Genomic DNA, 15,513 nt, shown 5'->3' on the forward strand with positions numbered 1-15,513 from the left:
TGATCTGCACCAGGTCTCTTGAAAGGTCTCGATAGAGAGGCGTTCAAGGTGAATGATTATTTATTTACATGGGACGGCTATCTGGAGCTGAATAATGGTTATTATATGTACATTTGAAGTTACCGGTCTTACCTTAGTTCAACGCCGTATGTTTCTGCCAATTGGCTGCGAACTTGTTCTTGAAGCTTGTTAATCTCGCTGTTGGTGATATTTCTGTCCATTGACTGATAATTTATCCGATAGCATAGGGATGTCCTGCCCGTCTTAGGATGCTCAAACTGGTCGACCAGCTTGACACTCTCAATGAGATCGCCAGCTACGTTCCGCACAATCTCCATCACATCATTTTCATGAATGGTGTGCAATTGCTTGTCCTTAGTGAGCCAGAATGCTACGTCTCTCAGCGTGCCGGGGTATTTTGAATATGGCTTGAAAGTACTTATCACCTCTTTTTGGAATTGATCGTGAAACCGATTGTCTTTTGTCCAAAATAACCTGATGTCTGGAATCTCGAAAAGAAGCATCGCAATGCGATCCAAGCCGAGGCCGAATGCCCAGGATATGGTCGACTCGGGCTCGAAGCCTGCCCTTTGCAGAACTTCTTCGCGCACCAGCCCGCATCCGCATAGCTCCAACCAGTCGCCTTGCCACCAAACTTCTATCTCCCACGATGGTGCTGTCCACGGGAAATAAGCCTTAATCCACCGTACTTTTAGCTCGCTAGGGATTTCGCTCGTATCATTCTCTGCCTTTTTCATGCTTTCAATCTTTCTTTGGAATACTTCGGTCATGACCAATTCAATTGATCTTTTCAGGTGTCTTGAACATAAATCGACCTCGATATCTGTCATATATTCTTGTTTAGGATTATCTTCCAAACAAGTGTCATCCTCTACCACAACTTTGGTCGCTTGATTCAACAACTGCTCCTCTAAATTGGCCAGTTCAGCACGAAGTCGAGTAATATGAGCTGGCTCCTGTCCGGGAGCGTTGCTGGGTTCTCGCTTCCAAACACGACAGCCTTCCATTTGATGGAAAACAGGATAATGCGTTCTATCAATTTCATCCCTTCTGTACACGTCCGCGGAGATCAAGAATCCTGGCCTTTCACTTTTCCCACTCTTAATCTTATTAAAGCACTCCATTTCATGCGCCGAAGTATGCGTACGCAACAGATAGTTTTCGTTAACGTAATACGTATCTGACTTCGACCTTCCTGGGTGATCTGCTGGGAAGCCCAGCGAGTCAAAGTTCTCAAATCTTGTAACCACGGGCTTGAATTGATTGTAAACTGTAAAAGCTGAGTCCGTCGAGTTTAATTTCTTCTCAATGGCCTCCCGCAGGATGCCGACGGGATGAGATTCCTTCAGATGCAACGCTCGATCGGTCAATCCTATTATTGATGGCGTCACGTTGGTATAACTGCTATCAGCAACGTATTTTTGACCATTAATCTCGACAGTTCTAGCAGCTTGTGAATAGAGGCGGAAAGTACCACACAATCTCACAGTCAGCGCTCTGTTCATCGCCATCACCGCACTCCTGGTTGATCCACAGGCGACCTGCAATGCCAAATAATCGTTTGCACTCTTACAGCTTATTTCATTCTTATAAGTGCACACCCAGACCTTGTTGTAAGAGGGTAATAAACACGTATAAGTAAAGCTCGAGTACGGTAATTTAGAGCTTTTAATCAACTCTAAGGACCTCTCTTTTCTGCCTTGAACGTATATCGTTGCGTCTATATGTGACTAGCTACTAGCTTTAACACTAGTAGATCTTTCGCCACAGATCACAGGTAAAACGGTACCGTTCCGCAGTGGATACAGAAAAGAGCTTTTACATTTTTGATTCCCAATCTAATTGCCAAACTGAACCTTATAACTACTGCCGTTTTGATACGTCCCAGCAGTCGATCGCGGGCAAGCAGCATTGTTATAGCTAGATCACTATCATTCCGGAAGTGGAGAAAAGGGTATAGACTACCTTTGAAGCTATTCAATAAGAACAATATGTATGGGCACAGCATCAATTCTACATCTGTTGAAAGTGGTAATGAGGGCTCCGCCGCGATGAACAAGAGGCAGCGACTTTTCAACCTGGTCAGAAACACCAAAAACAGCTACATACAGGGCTGGACTTCAAACCTTTCCCAAAGAACGGCAGGCAGCGACGAGAACCAAGCTTATTCTAATTTGCCACTAGATATGGAGATTCTGTTTTATCCAACTTATACGACAAAAATAAAGAACGGGTATGAAACGATTGTTAGGCTGGCTGTATGTGCTCCAGGGAACCCAGCTGGTCGCCGAAATAGGTTTTTGCTTTCTTTGTGTAAGCAGTTTTTGAAACCAATGAATTCGGAGGACTATGATAGTGGATTAGCGTCGAAATTCGATTCTCTGAATCGTGATGATCAGTCAAGTCTGGGTCAGACCACCAGCAGTTCAAATTCGAGTGTGAGTAGTGTCTCCTCTCGAAGCAGGCCTGGGCAAGACGAGATAGAGGTATTGAAAAGCAGAATATCCGGATTCATGCTACGAAAAGTTCCAAATCTACCGATAATTGTAGATCTGTTACCTCAGCAGAAAGACGCGCAATATGAAACTGCTTTTGCCAACACAGATAATTTGGGCAATTTGTCGCTTCGGATGGTCTCCAGCTTCTTACCCAGAGAGTTGCGAATTACTTTAGATACTCCCAGCGATTTTCCAAAAGTCATAACACAGCAGTTTCCATGTGATTATATCGAACCTACTGGGTACGGAGTGATCAGTGATATTGATGATACTATCAAGCACACTGGCGTCACTGGCGATAAGAGATCTATGTTTCGGAGCGTGTTTCTTAACGACATTGATTCATGGCTGATCAGCGAGGTTTCCCGATGGTATAACGCTTTGAAAGAAATCTTTGAGGCAGATTTTTTCTATGTATCGAATTCACCGGTTCAGACATATCCAGCTCTGAAAGAGTACGTTACTCGACATTTTCCCAAAGGTCCTTTATTTCTTAAGCAGTATTCGGGAAACCTGCTTGCAAGTATAATGACCTCAAGTTCCAACAGAAAGATTGGCGCTATTACTCAAATTTTCAACGATTTCCCGCATAAAAAGTTCATACTGATTGGAGACTCAGGAGAATTAGATTTCGAAACATATGTGTCTGTCAGCCTTCAGTATCCTGAACAGGTGACCGCGATTTATATCCGATGTTGCAAAGACTCCATGAGTGACCTGGGTTTGAGAGAAGCAGAGGTTATGCAAGAACTGAATGACATCATAAATGAAGAATATCTAATGACACCAGCCGTACAGGAAACTGGGAATAGTGACAGTCGAAGATCTGGACCACCTGTGCCGTCTCGGAAACCAAAGTTGACGCCCGAGCAAGAAAGGGAAATTTTTGAGTCTCGTCAAATTTCGCAGGCGGCGCCGGCCTTACCGCCAAGACCTACCAACGCTCAAGATTCTGATACACTATTTTATTATACCCCATCAACGCAGAACGATTATGGTACCTACAGCTCATTTTTTGACAAGCGGGGAGACAATTGGAGAAACAGAGTGAAAAGTGGTGTCAGAAAGCTGAAAGATTTGCAGAAAGAAACGGCCATAAGGGTAATGTTCTTCAAGGATCCTGAACTACCCTTGGAGGATTATGTAAGGCATGTTAAGCATGAGTAAGGTCCCAGAAATAGTTGTTCCTGGTTTAAATTACTTAGAATTTTACGTTAATGAATGGCCAAGTTAGCGGATGGCTTGACTCAAGCAGATGCAGTATTGGTTTCCTTTTGAACCTTGATTTCAAAAGTTGGATTACTACCGTCACCGTAATCCTTGATATTATCAGTCTCGTCTAGAGCCTTTGTGAACTCAGAAAGATCCCATTCGGACCCTTGAGATGCGTCGTTCAAGTCATTTTCATCGAACTTCTTGTTTTCCACGTAAAGCTTCAGCAAAACTTCACGACCGGTGGGTTTCTTCTTACCGTTTTCCTTCCTCTCAGCATTTTGCTTATCAATTAGATGGTTCTGCTTCCATTTGGCAAAGTTTTCCACGGTAATTGGTGTTAATTTAGATTTATCTAGCCTCTCCCTCTCGGTCTCGATAAACTCTTCCAGAGTAATCTTCGGTTGATTGTCTAGCGCCTCTCTTTCCAATCTCTTCTGCTCGTTGGTTTTCAGCACAAACCCCTCGGGCAAAGAATGCCTGTACATACACTTGTCGCCGCCGTTCGGACACGTCCAAAACCACCCGTACTTGCCGTTCTCAACGGCTTCGATAAAATATTTGCAGACCTTATCGGTTGTGGTCTTCGGATTACCATGTTTTGACAGGATGACCGTCCTCAACTTCGCCTCATCCCACTGATCCATCGTATCTTCCTCTTTCTCCTTCCTGACATCCGTGTACAGATCCCTCTTTTCCACTTTCCTCCCCACGTTCAAGTCGTGCGAGAACTTACATTTGGCTCCCTTGTTACAGTTGCCAATCTTAAACATCGCACATAACACCGTCTTGGGATCCACACCCGCCCGTACTCGTTGATCCACCGTAGGATTGAAAAGAGCTCTTCTTTCCGCTTCTTCCGCCTCCCTCCGCTTCTTCTCTTCCAGCTTCTGACGCCTCAAATCTTCCTTCCCTGGATCGCTCTGTGATTGAACCTGCTTGATGTACTTCTGCACTTTGGTCGACCTATTCTTATTTTTCATCCCGAACGTCTTGTCGACATTGTCCTTTTTCTTAGCCGGTTGCTGCTGTTTCTTTTTGGGTGGCATATCTCCTCAACTGACTGCTTATCCTCACCGATAGATCCACTAAAACGTACTCGACTAATGCCTCCTACCAATAGCGAACCTTCACTAGCCCTCTATAAGCTCATCGAGTTCGAGAAGAAACCTGTAAATTTTCTTCAAATTTCAATCGCTCTGTACGATAATCAACAAGTCACGTGAATATCACGTGGTCTCAACCACTTTCAAATCGACCATCAATTAAGAGCTAAGTAGCCTTTTAGCAGCTAGAGTAGCCTTTTAGTAGCCTGGTTACACATCCGGTGCTGCCAATCGGGTCGAGCAGTTGTCCCAGTGCTCAATTCTGTTCAGATCTCGTGGCGTTTTTTTGTTTCTGTGAGGCCCGGGGCCTTTAAACCTCTGGAAGGCGACCAGATGATTAACGAACACGAAGAGATACAGAATTTGATGAAAGGTGTGCGGTCGGTACCTGGAGTGTTTAGCTAGCTAGAATCGATGTCACTCATTGTGCGGTCTGCTCCGCTGAGACGCACTTCGAGGACTTTGCTGAAATGTCTTTCTAAGAAGAACTTTGAACGGCTTATCTATCGGACGTACTTCGTGGGCCGTAGTGATGGCAAGGTATCTGGCAGTCCGTTGAAGAGGTCGAGTCCTCTTTCACATGGCAGGGATTTGAATTTTGCGCTGCTGGGCGGGGGAGTGTTGGTTTTGACGTACTCGTACTTTTCGTCAAAGAGTGTGGTGTCCCTGGACACAGTCAAAGGTCTGAGGTACTATTCGAATGGGGCCAATGGCGAGAATCTGGTGCAGAAGGCGGGAGCGGCTGAGGAGGAGTCTTCACAGAGTGGCTCCGGTCATGGCGATTCTATTGTGTTGTTGACGGAGCAGCAAATCGACGCTAAGCTAAGAGGCGGTGAAAAGAGCTTTCTGGTGAATAGAGGGAAGGGAATTGTCCGGTACGATGTGTCGCAGTTGGCGTCTAATCACCCGATTGAGGATAACCATGTGGAGCAGGTGATTAGCGTGCCGGTTTCTGGGGAGGCAGATCGGCAGGAGGAGCTGTACTTTTTTGGTATTTTTGATGGCCATAGTGGCTCTTTCACATCAGCCAAGCTCTCGCAGGAGCTGGTCCCGTACGTGGCTCGAAAACTAAGCCAGTTCTACCGGGAGGGAACTGATGCGTTAGCGTCGTCGTCTAAGATGGACGAGGCGCTCATTCAGACGTTTGAGCAGCTGGATAACGACATCGTTTACGGATCGCTGGGGAAATTGCTTCGCGAACCCACCAAGGACAATATGGTCGGCTGTTTGCCCGCAATTTCCGGCTCGTGTGCGCTTCTGACAGCTTACAATTCGCTGGATTCTACCGTTAAAGTAGCTGTCAGCGGCGATTCCAGAGCGTTGATTGCCGGTGTCGATGGCAAGGGACAGTGGGTTGTTAAATCTCTCTCGACGGACCAGACGGGCGACAACCCTGACGAGGCTCGAAGGATTCGTTCCGAGCACCCGGGAGAGCCTAACGTCGTCCGGAATGGCAGAGTCCTGGGCTCTCTGCAACCCTCTAGAGCTTTTGGTGATTGTCGCTACAAAGTAGGTGAGGTTGACGGTCAATCGCTGGCGAACCTTCCAGATCACCTTCGGATCTACTTCAGATCCAAACCCCGGAACTTTTTGACACCGCCCTACGTGACAGCAAGACCAGAGATAACAACAACCAGGATAGAACCCAATACGAAGTTCATGGTTTTGGGATCCGACGGGCTGTTTGAACTACTAACCAACGAAGAGATTGCCGGCCTCGTCATCAGATGGCTGCAAAGCAACGGCAGAGGAGACTCCTCTGCTGCAGCTTCGGAGGGCAAGCTGCCGCACGTTACTGATCTTTCCGCCCATAAGGAGTTCTTAAGGCCTGCGTTTAGATACCAGAGCACCAAGGAGGGCTCCGAAGGATACTTAATGGAGGACAAAAACGTCGCAACGCATTTAATAAGAAACGCACTCAGTGCTGGCGGTAGCAAAGAGTATGTTTCAACGCTGGTTAGTATACCATCGCCAATGAGCCGGAAATACAGAGATGATTTAACTGTCACGGTGGTTTTCTTCGGGGATACAACAGACAAAACCCAACCGAACAATGGTACCATAGAGCCCAATCTCGAGGCCACGGCTCTGCCAAAACCCAGACTCTGACCATCAAATTGGTCGATCTTTATGCCATCGACCTGTATATCGTTATGAAATATCACAGTGTACGTATCAGCTAAGAGATGGCTGATTTAAAAGCATCCCCCAGCTGAAGGCAGTTAGATCTTGACAACTCTAGTCACAAGGAGTCGGCTTACCGATGAACTCGTCTGTTATTTCAATCAAACTTGTATTGCTAGGTGAAGCGGCGGTAGGTAAATCCTCCATCGTTCTTAGGTTTGTGTCAGATGATTTCACAGAGAACAAGGAACCTACCATCGGGGCAGCATTCTTAACTCAAAGGGTTAATATCGGCGATGAGACAGTGAAGTTTGAGATATGGGATACTGCAGGACAGGAAAGATTTGCATCTTTGGCACCTATGTATTACAGGAATGCCCAGGCGGCTTTGGTTGTGTATGACGTTACTAAACCACAGTCGTTTATTAAAGCACGTCATTGGGTAAAAGAATTACATGAACAAGCTAGCAAGGGTATTATAATTGCTCTTGTGGGTAACAAGATTGATGTTCTGGAGAGCGGCGAAGAAAGGAAGGTTGCGCGCGAGGAGGCCGAGAGATTAGCGGAGGAGGAATCACTTCTTTATTTCGAGACAAGTGCAAAGAGCGGTGAGAATGTTAATGAAGTCTTCCTCGCTATCGGCGAGAAGATCCCACTGAAAAAAGCGCAAGAGTCAGCAAATCAGTCGAATGGTGTGAGAATTGCGGATGATCAAAGGATAGATTTGACGTCATCTGTGAATGGACCTGTTAAGGCCGCTGGTTGCAATTGCTAGGTTATTTTGGGCTCTGTAGGGCATTTGATTTGATTATGAGCGAACGATAATGCTGGAGTTTTTTGGACTGAACTTGGTCCTGCGGGGAAGTGCCTGCTTGTTCGCAATTTTAAAAAGACGTAACGTCAGTGAGCTCTCAAGAGCTTATTTAGCGATTAAGTAGGCGTTTGAAATCCGCAGATGGACACCCCATGCAAATGGCCTGTTTGGATGTACCGTATGGAGCGCGTGGCTGTAAATGACAGTCTGCACGATACTGGCTATTGGCGAGGTGGCTCGAATGTTTCAAACAACTTGAAGCTATATAACCTTTATATAACTAAGACGAAATGGGTGAAACCAAGTCTGCGGTATCGAATTAAGAAGTATGGTTCTGGTCAGTATTAGCCGACACATTGAGTAGCCAAGGTTAAAAGCTCTATTCCTGCTTTTCCAATTTTAATTCCTTAAGTGACTCAACAAGCTCTCTGAGAGTATTGCTCAATTCCTCGATTTTTTGCTCCGATTTCTCATATCTTGATTGCACTTCGTTGTAGAGCTTATAGGATTCCCAGCCGATACCAGTTTGAAAACCTTCCTGAACAGGCTGGACAGATTTTTTGACCTTTCCGTACCATTCCTTCGATACAGAAAAGTGTGGGTCAGCACTTTCTGCTTCACGCTGTTTCTTTAAGGACTCTTCATTCTTTTTACGTGTGGCATGAACGCCTGAGTTCGAATTTTGGAAGAAAATATCATGTCTAGTTTCCACGAATCCGTCAGTCAAGTCCCATGCTTGATCGCTTTCATTGGCGTCATCTTGGAGATGCCTCATTCGATTATATTGGATACGTCTCGCAATGCGTACCTCCTTCACCGCGACAACAAAAAGAACGGGACTGTACAGAATTGACATTATGATGCGATTCCACTTTTTTCCACTCTTCGCCGACATCGAGCTCAAGATTGGATGAACAAACACCTCGATAATATTCAAAGGCGGTACATAAACTTCCTCATCGGGCGCCCGGATGAATCGTAAGGTTTTTTGACACATGAGAGCCATGTATTCGTCGCCACTATTGTCCACCACTCGCTGGTAAGCGTTTGCATACAAAGCAATTAGAATGTTCAGCAAAATGACGGTGACGATAAATCGGTATCCGTAATAAAGAATGGCCGCGTAAGGAGGAGCAAAGTCTTGGAACGTTTCGAAGCTGCCGTCCCCAAGGACAGTTATCACCAGATTGGTCAAAATATCTTTGGTAATATCGCTATTACCATCCGAAGAGTCAAGTCCAATGAATCCTTGTAGAAAACCAAACATCATCAAAAACAACAACACAAAGAATACCAGGGATTCTGCCATCATATGTTTGATAATTATCAGCATTAAACCCACGAACTGAACAGATTCGAGGAAGAGCAGCAGTCTAGACCAAACGAAAGGCGCAGCACACGAAAGTATTCTATAGGATATCATGTCCCAGTACTCCGCAGGCTTTTCGGTTTTGATCGGACCAAGACTGATAAAGCGCAGTATCATGGACATCCCAATTATGGTATATAAAGTGTCATTAAAGGCATTCCAAAAGGAAAAGTAAGCTGTTCCAACATAGTATAGCTTGAAAGCTTCGTCGATAACGTACCCCAGGGTGAAGAGGTAAAAAATAATCTCCTTTGAATCTAGGCTCTGCACTCGAGCTGAGTCTTTATCGTTAACCACCATAGTGTATAGAAACAAAAACAAGAAGGAGAAGATTATCTGGAGAATATTCTGATACATTGGGGTCTTGATCCTTTCAGGGTCAAAATGATCTTTTAAAGAAATCGATGCAATAGATTCGTCCTTGACAAAGATCGTAGCGTCATCTCTAGACTGTATGATCCACCCTCTCCACAACCACTTCAGACAGCGTTGAAAGCCGCTGGAACCGATCACCACGGTAGCATGCATATCCGCGGCCAATTCCAACACGCTTGCAGGTTCGCTATCCTCGTCATTCTCGTTAATCACATATCTTCTCAGTAGCATCTGCATAAACAGAAACTGCAGATCGACCTTCTCTTCATGTTCAATTACAACCTTGCATAGATGCTGAGCCGCAACCGATCGCAGCTCGTACAGAGGGGCACTGTACAGCTCCTGAGCCGCCAGCTCCATATACCAGGAAGAAACCTTCAGCAATGCAAACAGAAGTACAGACCGGTACTTCTGCAGGCTCTTCTTATCCTTGGGATTACCACCGCAAGCCTCCCTAACAAGCTTGATGACATCCTGATTGATAATTCGAGAGTGCGGACATGTCACTTCCTCGACGTCATAGACCGTTGGGATAACCTTGTCCACTAGATACTTAAGGTTCGAAGCTATCTTCAATATCTGCCGGGGAGAAGGAGGTGTCAACCCCAAAGTGGGATCCCCATGACCGGCCAGACATTGTTCCTGGAACATTGGAAGGGTAGCAGCGCCACGAGTCATGTTGACCTACGTTTCTTGGTAGCTTCAGACCAACCACCTGCAGGACGTTTTCCCAATTGTCTAATACAGCAAAAGGGTTTATAACAACTGTAAAACCGGAAGACCACTCTTGAGGTTTGGCATCGACGGAAATCTGCAAGCCTTTGGATCAGAAATCGACTATCTTGCTATACAAGAGTGTTTCACAACAGAGCCCAATCGAATTTATGTTTCATATATAAAGTACGCCGTGATAGCGCGACGACCATCCCGCTGGTGTCCCAGTACCAAGATGGGAGACCATTGGTAACATTACTATGTCAGATTTTAAGTATCGGCCTCGGATGCTAGTCCTGATCGACCTTTCTCGAACTAGTTAGATATCTCTTCACTGGGCTTGTTGAACTACGAAAAATTTGTCGCTTCTACAGGCTGTTTCAAAGCTGTTAGAAATCTTTCTTCAAGCTTCCGGTATTTCGAAAACTGTCATAATAAAGAGGTGAAGGCTTCAAGTAGATTACCATTCGTTGATTTGTGCTGAATAAGCATTAGAGAATATCTCTTAAAGTTTTTCCAGGGGTACTTGGGGACTGAAGTTAAGAAGAATCGGATAGTTAGCGAAAATATGCCTCCAAACTCAAAGAAAGGGAAGAAGAAGAGCAAGTCGAAGCAGCATTCCAAGAAGAACCCTTCTTCGATAATGCAGGCGAAGCTGTACCATGAATCAGAGGAGTATCCTAGTTCACGAATAATAAAAAGAGCACCGAACGGCGACGTTATCGTGGAATCTTTAGCAAACGAAGGAGCAGCCGATGAGATAAATACATCCGCGGGAGCCGTAGCGTCTCCTATGGCGTTTACTCTGGATTCACATTGGGAATCGTTGAGTGCTGAGGAGAAAAAGAGAATACTGAGGATTGAAAAAGACGAGGTATTTGATATCATTCGAAACTACCAGAACAGTCACAACTGTAACTGTTCAGTGTGCGGGCGTCGCCACATGGCGATGGATCAAGAGATGGAGCGCATATACAACACTTTGTATGATATTGACAAAGAGCGAGATCCCGAGATCAACCCGGTGAAGTTCCATCTCAGCATCATCAAGGAGCTGCAGACATCCAAGTCGTTGGAACAGGAAGGGAGCGCACTGCCGGATGCCGCGGGTCCCGCCAGCCGAGACGCTGGCGAAGCGGAAAATGTGAGGGACGATGTAGTGAAGTACTTTCTGTCGCCCAGCGCAGTGGGGTCGCTGAAAGAAGAAGTGATGCATGTGAAACAGAGTAAGCAGCAGCAGCAGCAACAGTTGCATTATATGCAGGAAGAGATGGTAGCAAACGGCGAAGTCTCTACGAGTGCCGGAGAACATACAGCAGAAACAAATGTTGTACGATCGCCGTTGGAAGACAGAGAGTGCATTGACGAGACTTTTGTTGAGAGTGACCAAGTGCCCGATATGGAGGCGGACGACGAGGGGTTGCAAGCGAAGTATTTGAAATTTGCCAAGACGTTTGTGTCGTCGCACCCGAAAATAGCTCAAGAATACGTGAACCGCATGATGAGGTACCCCGATATGCGCGCGTTGACTGACGACCTGATGAACAATAATGGACAGGGATTTGTTAAAGCTATCGAGAACTTTGTGGCGCAAAAGCAGAAGCCGCTTTCAAAAGACTATGCAGATGGTTCACGAAATCTTCCGACGGTTCTGAACTGTCAAGCTGATGCAGGCAGTATCAATTTGCGAAATCTAGGGGGCGCCAAAGAATTTACAACGATGCTGCACAATGGACAGCCGTTAACTTCCGAGGAGTACGCGAATTTGCAACGACATGTGGCCGATAGGATGACAAACTCTTATGACGCACAGAAGAAAGAGTTCAAGGAAGTTTCACAACTTGAGCGCGAACTATTTACGAGGTTTATGTTTGGCGAGGACCGAAAGAGGTTCGGGGACATGATAATGCAATCTTTTCGCGAAAAATTTGATGATCAATATAGTACTGCCGCTATAGGCGCTTCATTGGCGGCTGCAGCTGTGACAACGGTTTCTCCAGTAGAGATGCCTGGTCATGATGAAATTAGCGAGGAGTATGACATGGATTTCGCTGGCAACGAGGTTGACAAAGCAGAATTCCACGACAACGAGTTTGAAGAGTCTTACGATGAGTACTCAGACTACGACGGCGATGAGGATGAAGAAGACGAAATTGGTGCTGATGCGGACTTTAGATCGCAGCTCGATGAAGAAGAGGATGATTCCACCTCAATTAATGATGCAAACCATCATACATGCCCACATGCTACGCATGTTGAAGACCATCATGGATGTTACGAGCACAAAGACAGTATGCAAAGTGACTCTCACGGGCATCACAATGGCCATTACCATTCTCATCATGGTCATGAGGACGAGTATAATGACGAAAATGACGGGTACGAGAACAGCGTGGATGAAGCCGATCGTCTAGAAGAAGGTCGTAAACTGATTCAAATTGCTATTACTAAGCTCTTACAGGGCAGGATCATGGAATCGTATCATGAAAAACAGGCCGAAAATAACAGATTGAAACTACTTCAAGAGTTAGAAGCAGAAGAGGTGAAGAAAAAGGCTAAGGAAGAAAAGAAGCTCAAGAAAAGAGAGAAAGAGAAGGAGAAGAAGAAAGCTCAGCAACTGGCTAAGGAGGAGGAGAGGCGAAAAAGGGAAGAGGAGGCCGAAATGATGAAAAAGGAGGCCGAAGAACGAGAGAAACAACGAAGAGAAGCTCAGAGGCAGAAGGTTGAAGAGACGAAGCGTAAAAAGGACGAGGAACGGAGACGTAAGTTAGAAGAGCAGCGTAGGAGAGAAGAAGAGCAGGAGCGTCACAGAAAACTGAAAGAAGAGCAGAAACGTAAGCGGGAGGAGGAAAAGCGGTTAAAGGAGGAAGAGAAAAGGCGTCGGGAAGAGGAACGTCGGAAAAGAGAGGAATTAAAAGCCCAAAAAGCGTTTGAACAGAATGAAGAGGAAAAAATGAGGATCAATAGCGCAAAGGAAATCGGGCAACTGAATAATACACAAGATGTATTCTTAGAGCAGCCTTTGAAGGCACCTGAGAGGAACGCGTCTAGTTTTACTCCTATTCAGTATCCTAGTATGTCACCTAACGTCCCCTATGGAAATTCTGATACTTTGCCTCTTCACAGATCAAGCATCAATGATGATATATTGGTCAGCTCAGCAACTGCATCGAAGCCGGCACCTAACTCTGCAGGAATCCACAAATTGTTGGAAATGAATAATAAGGTCCCGCAAGGAGCTAATCAGGTAATGCCCAACGATGTTTCAATGTTTTCATCATCGAACTTTATGCAACCTAACACCGCTGGAGACGGACTATCTTTTAACAATATTCCCTGTATGTTGCCACCAGCTTCAAGCTCTCAGAATTCGGTTTCTAATGGCCTCGGTGGTCAACATTTTGGCTTACCGTCCTGGAATTCATTTGGAAGTAATTCCAGTTTGTTAAAGAGTTTCCAGACAAATTCACTGGATATCCCTAGGGAGCAATGTCAGCATTCGGCCTCCTCATATGGTATAAATAACACACAACCCCCTGATGAGGAATATTTGGCAAAGGAGATGAACAATATCGCCAGTATGCTTTCATCTGCTGGCCTGGATGATTCTTCTTCGGTCCCCCGTACAGATCTATTCGGCCCGGATGCCGTTTGGGGACCACGGAGGGACATTGTCAATAACGTGGCAGCTGGTATTGCTCATGGGCATGTCAATGATATGCGTCTCGGTTCAAATCGTTCCTCTGTGCACCTTTCAACCTCCGATAGCCCTGCCCTGCGAGGTTCGCAACAACATAGCTCTATTTGGGATAATGACAATGACAGTTTGATTCAAAGCAATGGTGCCAAGACTACAAATTTGACTACCAACGAATCAGCTAATTCAAACAAACTCTCAAGGAATATCTGGGGTCATTCAATTCATTCAAGTGCATCTTTTTTGGCTGAAGCCAACAATCCCTCGAATTTGCTGCTGTCTAACGTCAAAGCTGAAAACGAAATGATAAACAACGGACCGGACGCTGAAGATGAAGCTTATATGGATAGCATCTACAGAGCCTATTTGCCTTTGCGTCCTCCAGGTTCAAAGGACTTTGTGCTTACCAGCCTCATCCATCAGAACGGTCTCTGTCACAATATGAGCTATGCCTCGTTTATTAGCTATTTGGTGAAAATGCATCATAATTACGGTTGCGAGCTGTTGACCGACGCGACAGGTTCAATAACGCATGCGAGAATGGCAGGGCCAACAAGTGGCCCAAAGAACAATCAGTCAAGGAAGCTCTCGAAAGATGTTTCGAATGGTGGGTTCTTCACCGAGGCCACGGGGCCTATGGTGTCACCGCTCAGCGATCGCCCAACTTCTGCTGTCACGACAGAAAATGTTCCAAATTTCAGCCGCCAGTTTTTCGGTGTAACGCAACCCGCTACTCACTCCTCGCTGGCAGGTAACATATGGGGTTGAAAGCATGATTGGTGTAAATCTATAAGCTGGAAAATTTAGCTTGCCTAGTCACATAAATGGTTATGAAAGATATGTAATGGTAAGCCGGATTGCATAACAAATGCGCTGACGCTATAAAAGGTCAGAGTTGGGCGTCTTGGTAGCCATGGGCAACGAAGGCACTTCCTTTCTAGAAGCCGAAGTCTTTTTCCTATTTGGTTGCACAGGGAACTTGCCTGCTGAAAAAATTTCCGAATTTGTCGATTATTAATGCATCGAAAACCTCAGTCGATTCCACTTCTATGCTGGGATTGATTGTTTGAGCTGTTAGAAGTGTAGCAGAGCATTCATACTCATTATTGCTCTTCATCATAATACATGCATGCTAATTAACATGTAATACTCTGCTGCTACATCTATTCCTTTGATAATCGCAAAAAAGCGGCTTAGCATTGTCTAGCTCTCGGGCTCTTCTCATCAGGAAAAATATCGACATAGCGATCCAAAGGTTAAATAACTATGTCCTGGTTTGCTCATTTATCAACAGACTCATTCGACGACCTTACCGCTGACGATCCCCAGCGCTTGTTTCATGAATGATAACTTCTGTTAGTATTAGCTCGATCGGTCCAATTTTCGAAGTCTCTCATCGTAAACAAACCAGACAGATCGGTTGGAAAGTAAATCCGGCGGTGTTAGTGTTGCGGCTTCTCTCTCCTACAGCAGTTTGGTTCTGCCTCTCATATTTTCCCATGCAAGTCAGCTCGATGTGGTGCGTCGCATCGAGGCTAGTTTCTTGACTAAGGGCATTGAAAACCTGACAAGCGAGTGACACT

General features: G+C 45.5%; 7 protein-coding genes across 7 annotated transcripts; 4 read left to right on the top strand and 3 right to left on the bottom strand.

Annotated features, from left to right (window-relative positions):
- Positions 1-128: 128 nt before the first annotated feature.
- On the bottom strand, positions 129-1,532 carry MSF1 (phenylalanine--tRNA ligase; the record flags this gene model as incomplete). Its single annotated transcript, XM_037282168.1, has 1 exon — positions 129-1,532. One exon carries the CDS (start codon positions 1,530-1,532, stop codon positions 129-131), a length of 1,404 nt encoding a protein of 467 aa, XP_037138063.1.
- A 480-nt stretch (positions 1,533-2,012) lies between these two features.
- On the top strand, positions 2,013-3,686 carry APP1 (phosphatidate phosphatase APP1; the record flags this gene model as incomplete). The annotated part of the gene is made up of 1 exon (XM_037282169.1): positions 2,013-3,686. One exon carries the CDS (start codon positions 2,013-2,015, stop codon positions 3,684-3,686), a length of 1,674 nt encoding a protein of 557 aa, XP_037138064.1.
- Positions 3,687-3,766: 80 nt separating this feature from the next.
- Positions 3,767-4,780, bottom strand: TMA46 (translation machinery-associated protein TMA46; the record flags this gene model as incomplete). The annotated part of the gene is made up of 1 exon (XM_037282170.1): positions 3,767-4,780. The coding sequence occupies one exon, from the start codon at positions 4,778-4,780 to the stop codon at positions 3,767-3,769; it is 1,014 nt and encodes a 337-aa protein (XP_037138065.1).
- A 471-nt stretch (positions 4,781-5,251) lies between these two features.
- Positions 5,252-6,946, top strand: PTC5 (type 2C protein phosphatase PTC5; the record flags this gene model as incomplete). Its single annotated transcript, XM_037282171.1, has 1 exon — positions 5,252-6,946. The coding sequence occupies one exon, from the start codon at positions 5,252-5,254 to the stop codon at positions 6,944-6,946; it is 1,695 nt and encodes a 564-aa protein (XP_037138066.1).
- A 154-nt stretch (positions 6,947-7,100) lies between these two features.
- HG536_0B02550 (Rab family GTPase) lies at positions 7,101-7,736 on the top strand (the record flags this gene model as incomplete). The annotated part of the gene is made up of 1 exon (XM_037282172.1): positions 7,101-7,736. One exon carries the CDS (start codon positions 7,101-7,103, stop codon positions 7,734-7,736), a length of 636 nt encoding a protein of 211 aa, XP_037138067.1.
- A 418-nt stretch (positions 7,737-8,154) lies between these two features.
- Positions 8,155-10,197, bottom strand: YVC1 (Yvc1p; the record flags this gene model as incomplete). The annotated part of the gene is made up of 1 exon (XM_037282173.1): positions 8,155-10,197. The coding sequence occupies one exon, from the start codon at positions 10,195-10,197 to the stop codon at positions 8,155-8,157; it is 2,043 nt and encodes a 680-aa protein (XP_037138068.1).
- Positions 10,198-10,801: 604 nt separating this feature from the next.
- NST1 (Nst1p) lies at positions 10,802-14,698 on the top strand (the record flags this gene model as incomplete). The annotated part of the gene is made up of 1 exon (XM_037282174.1): positions 10,802-14,698. One exon carries the CDS (start codon positions 10,802-10,804, stop codon positions 14,696-14,698), a length of 3,897 nt encoding a protein of 1,298 aa, XP_037138069.1.
- Positions 14,699-15,513: the final 815 nt, after the last annotated feature.

Source organism: Torulaspora globosa, chromosome 2, assembly GCF_014133895.1.
Source record: "Torulaspora globosa chromosome 2, complete sequence".
NCBI classification, from domain to species: domain Eukaryota; kingdom Fungi; phylum Ascomycota; class Saccharomycetes; order Saccharomycetales; family Saccharomycetaceae; genus Torulaspora; species Torulaspora globosa.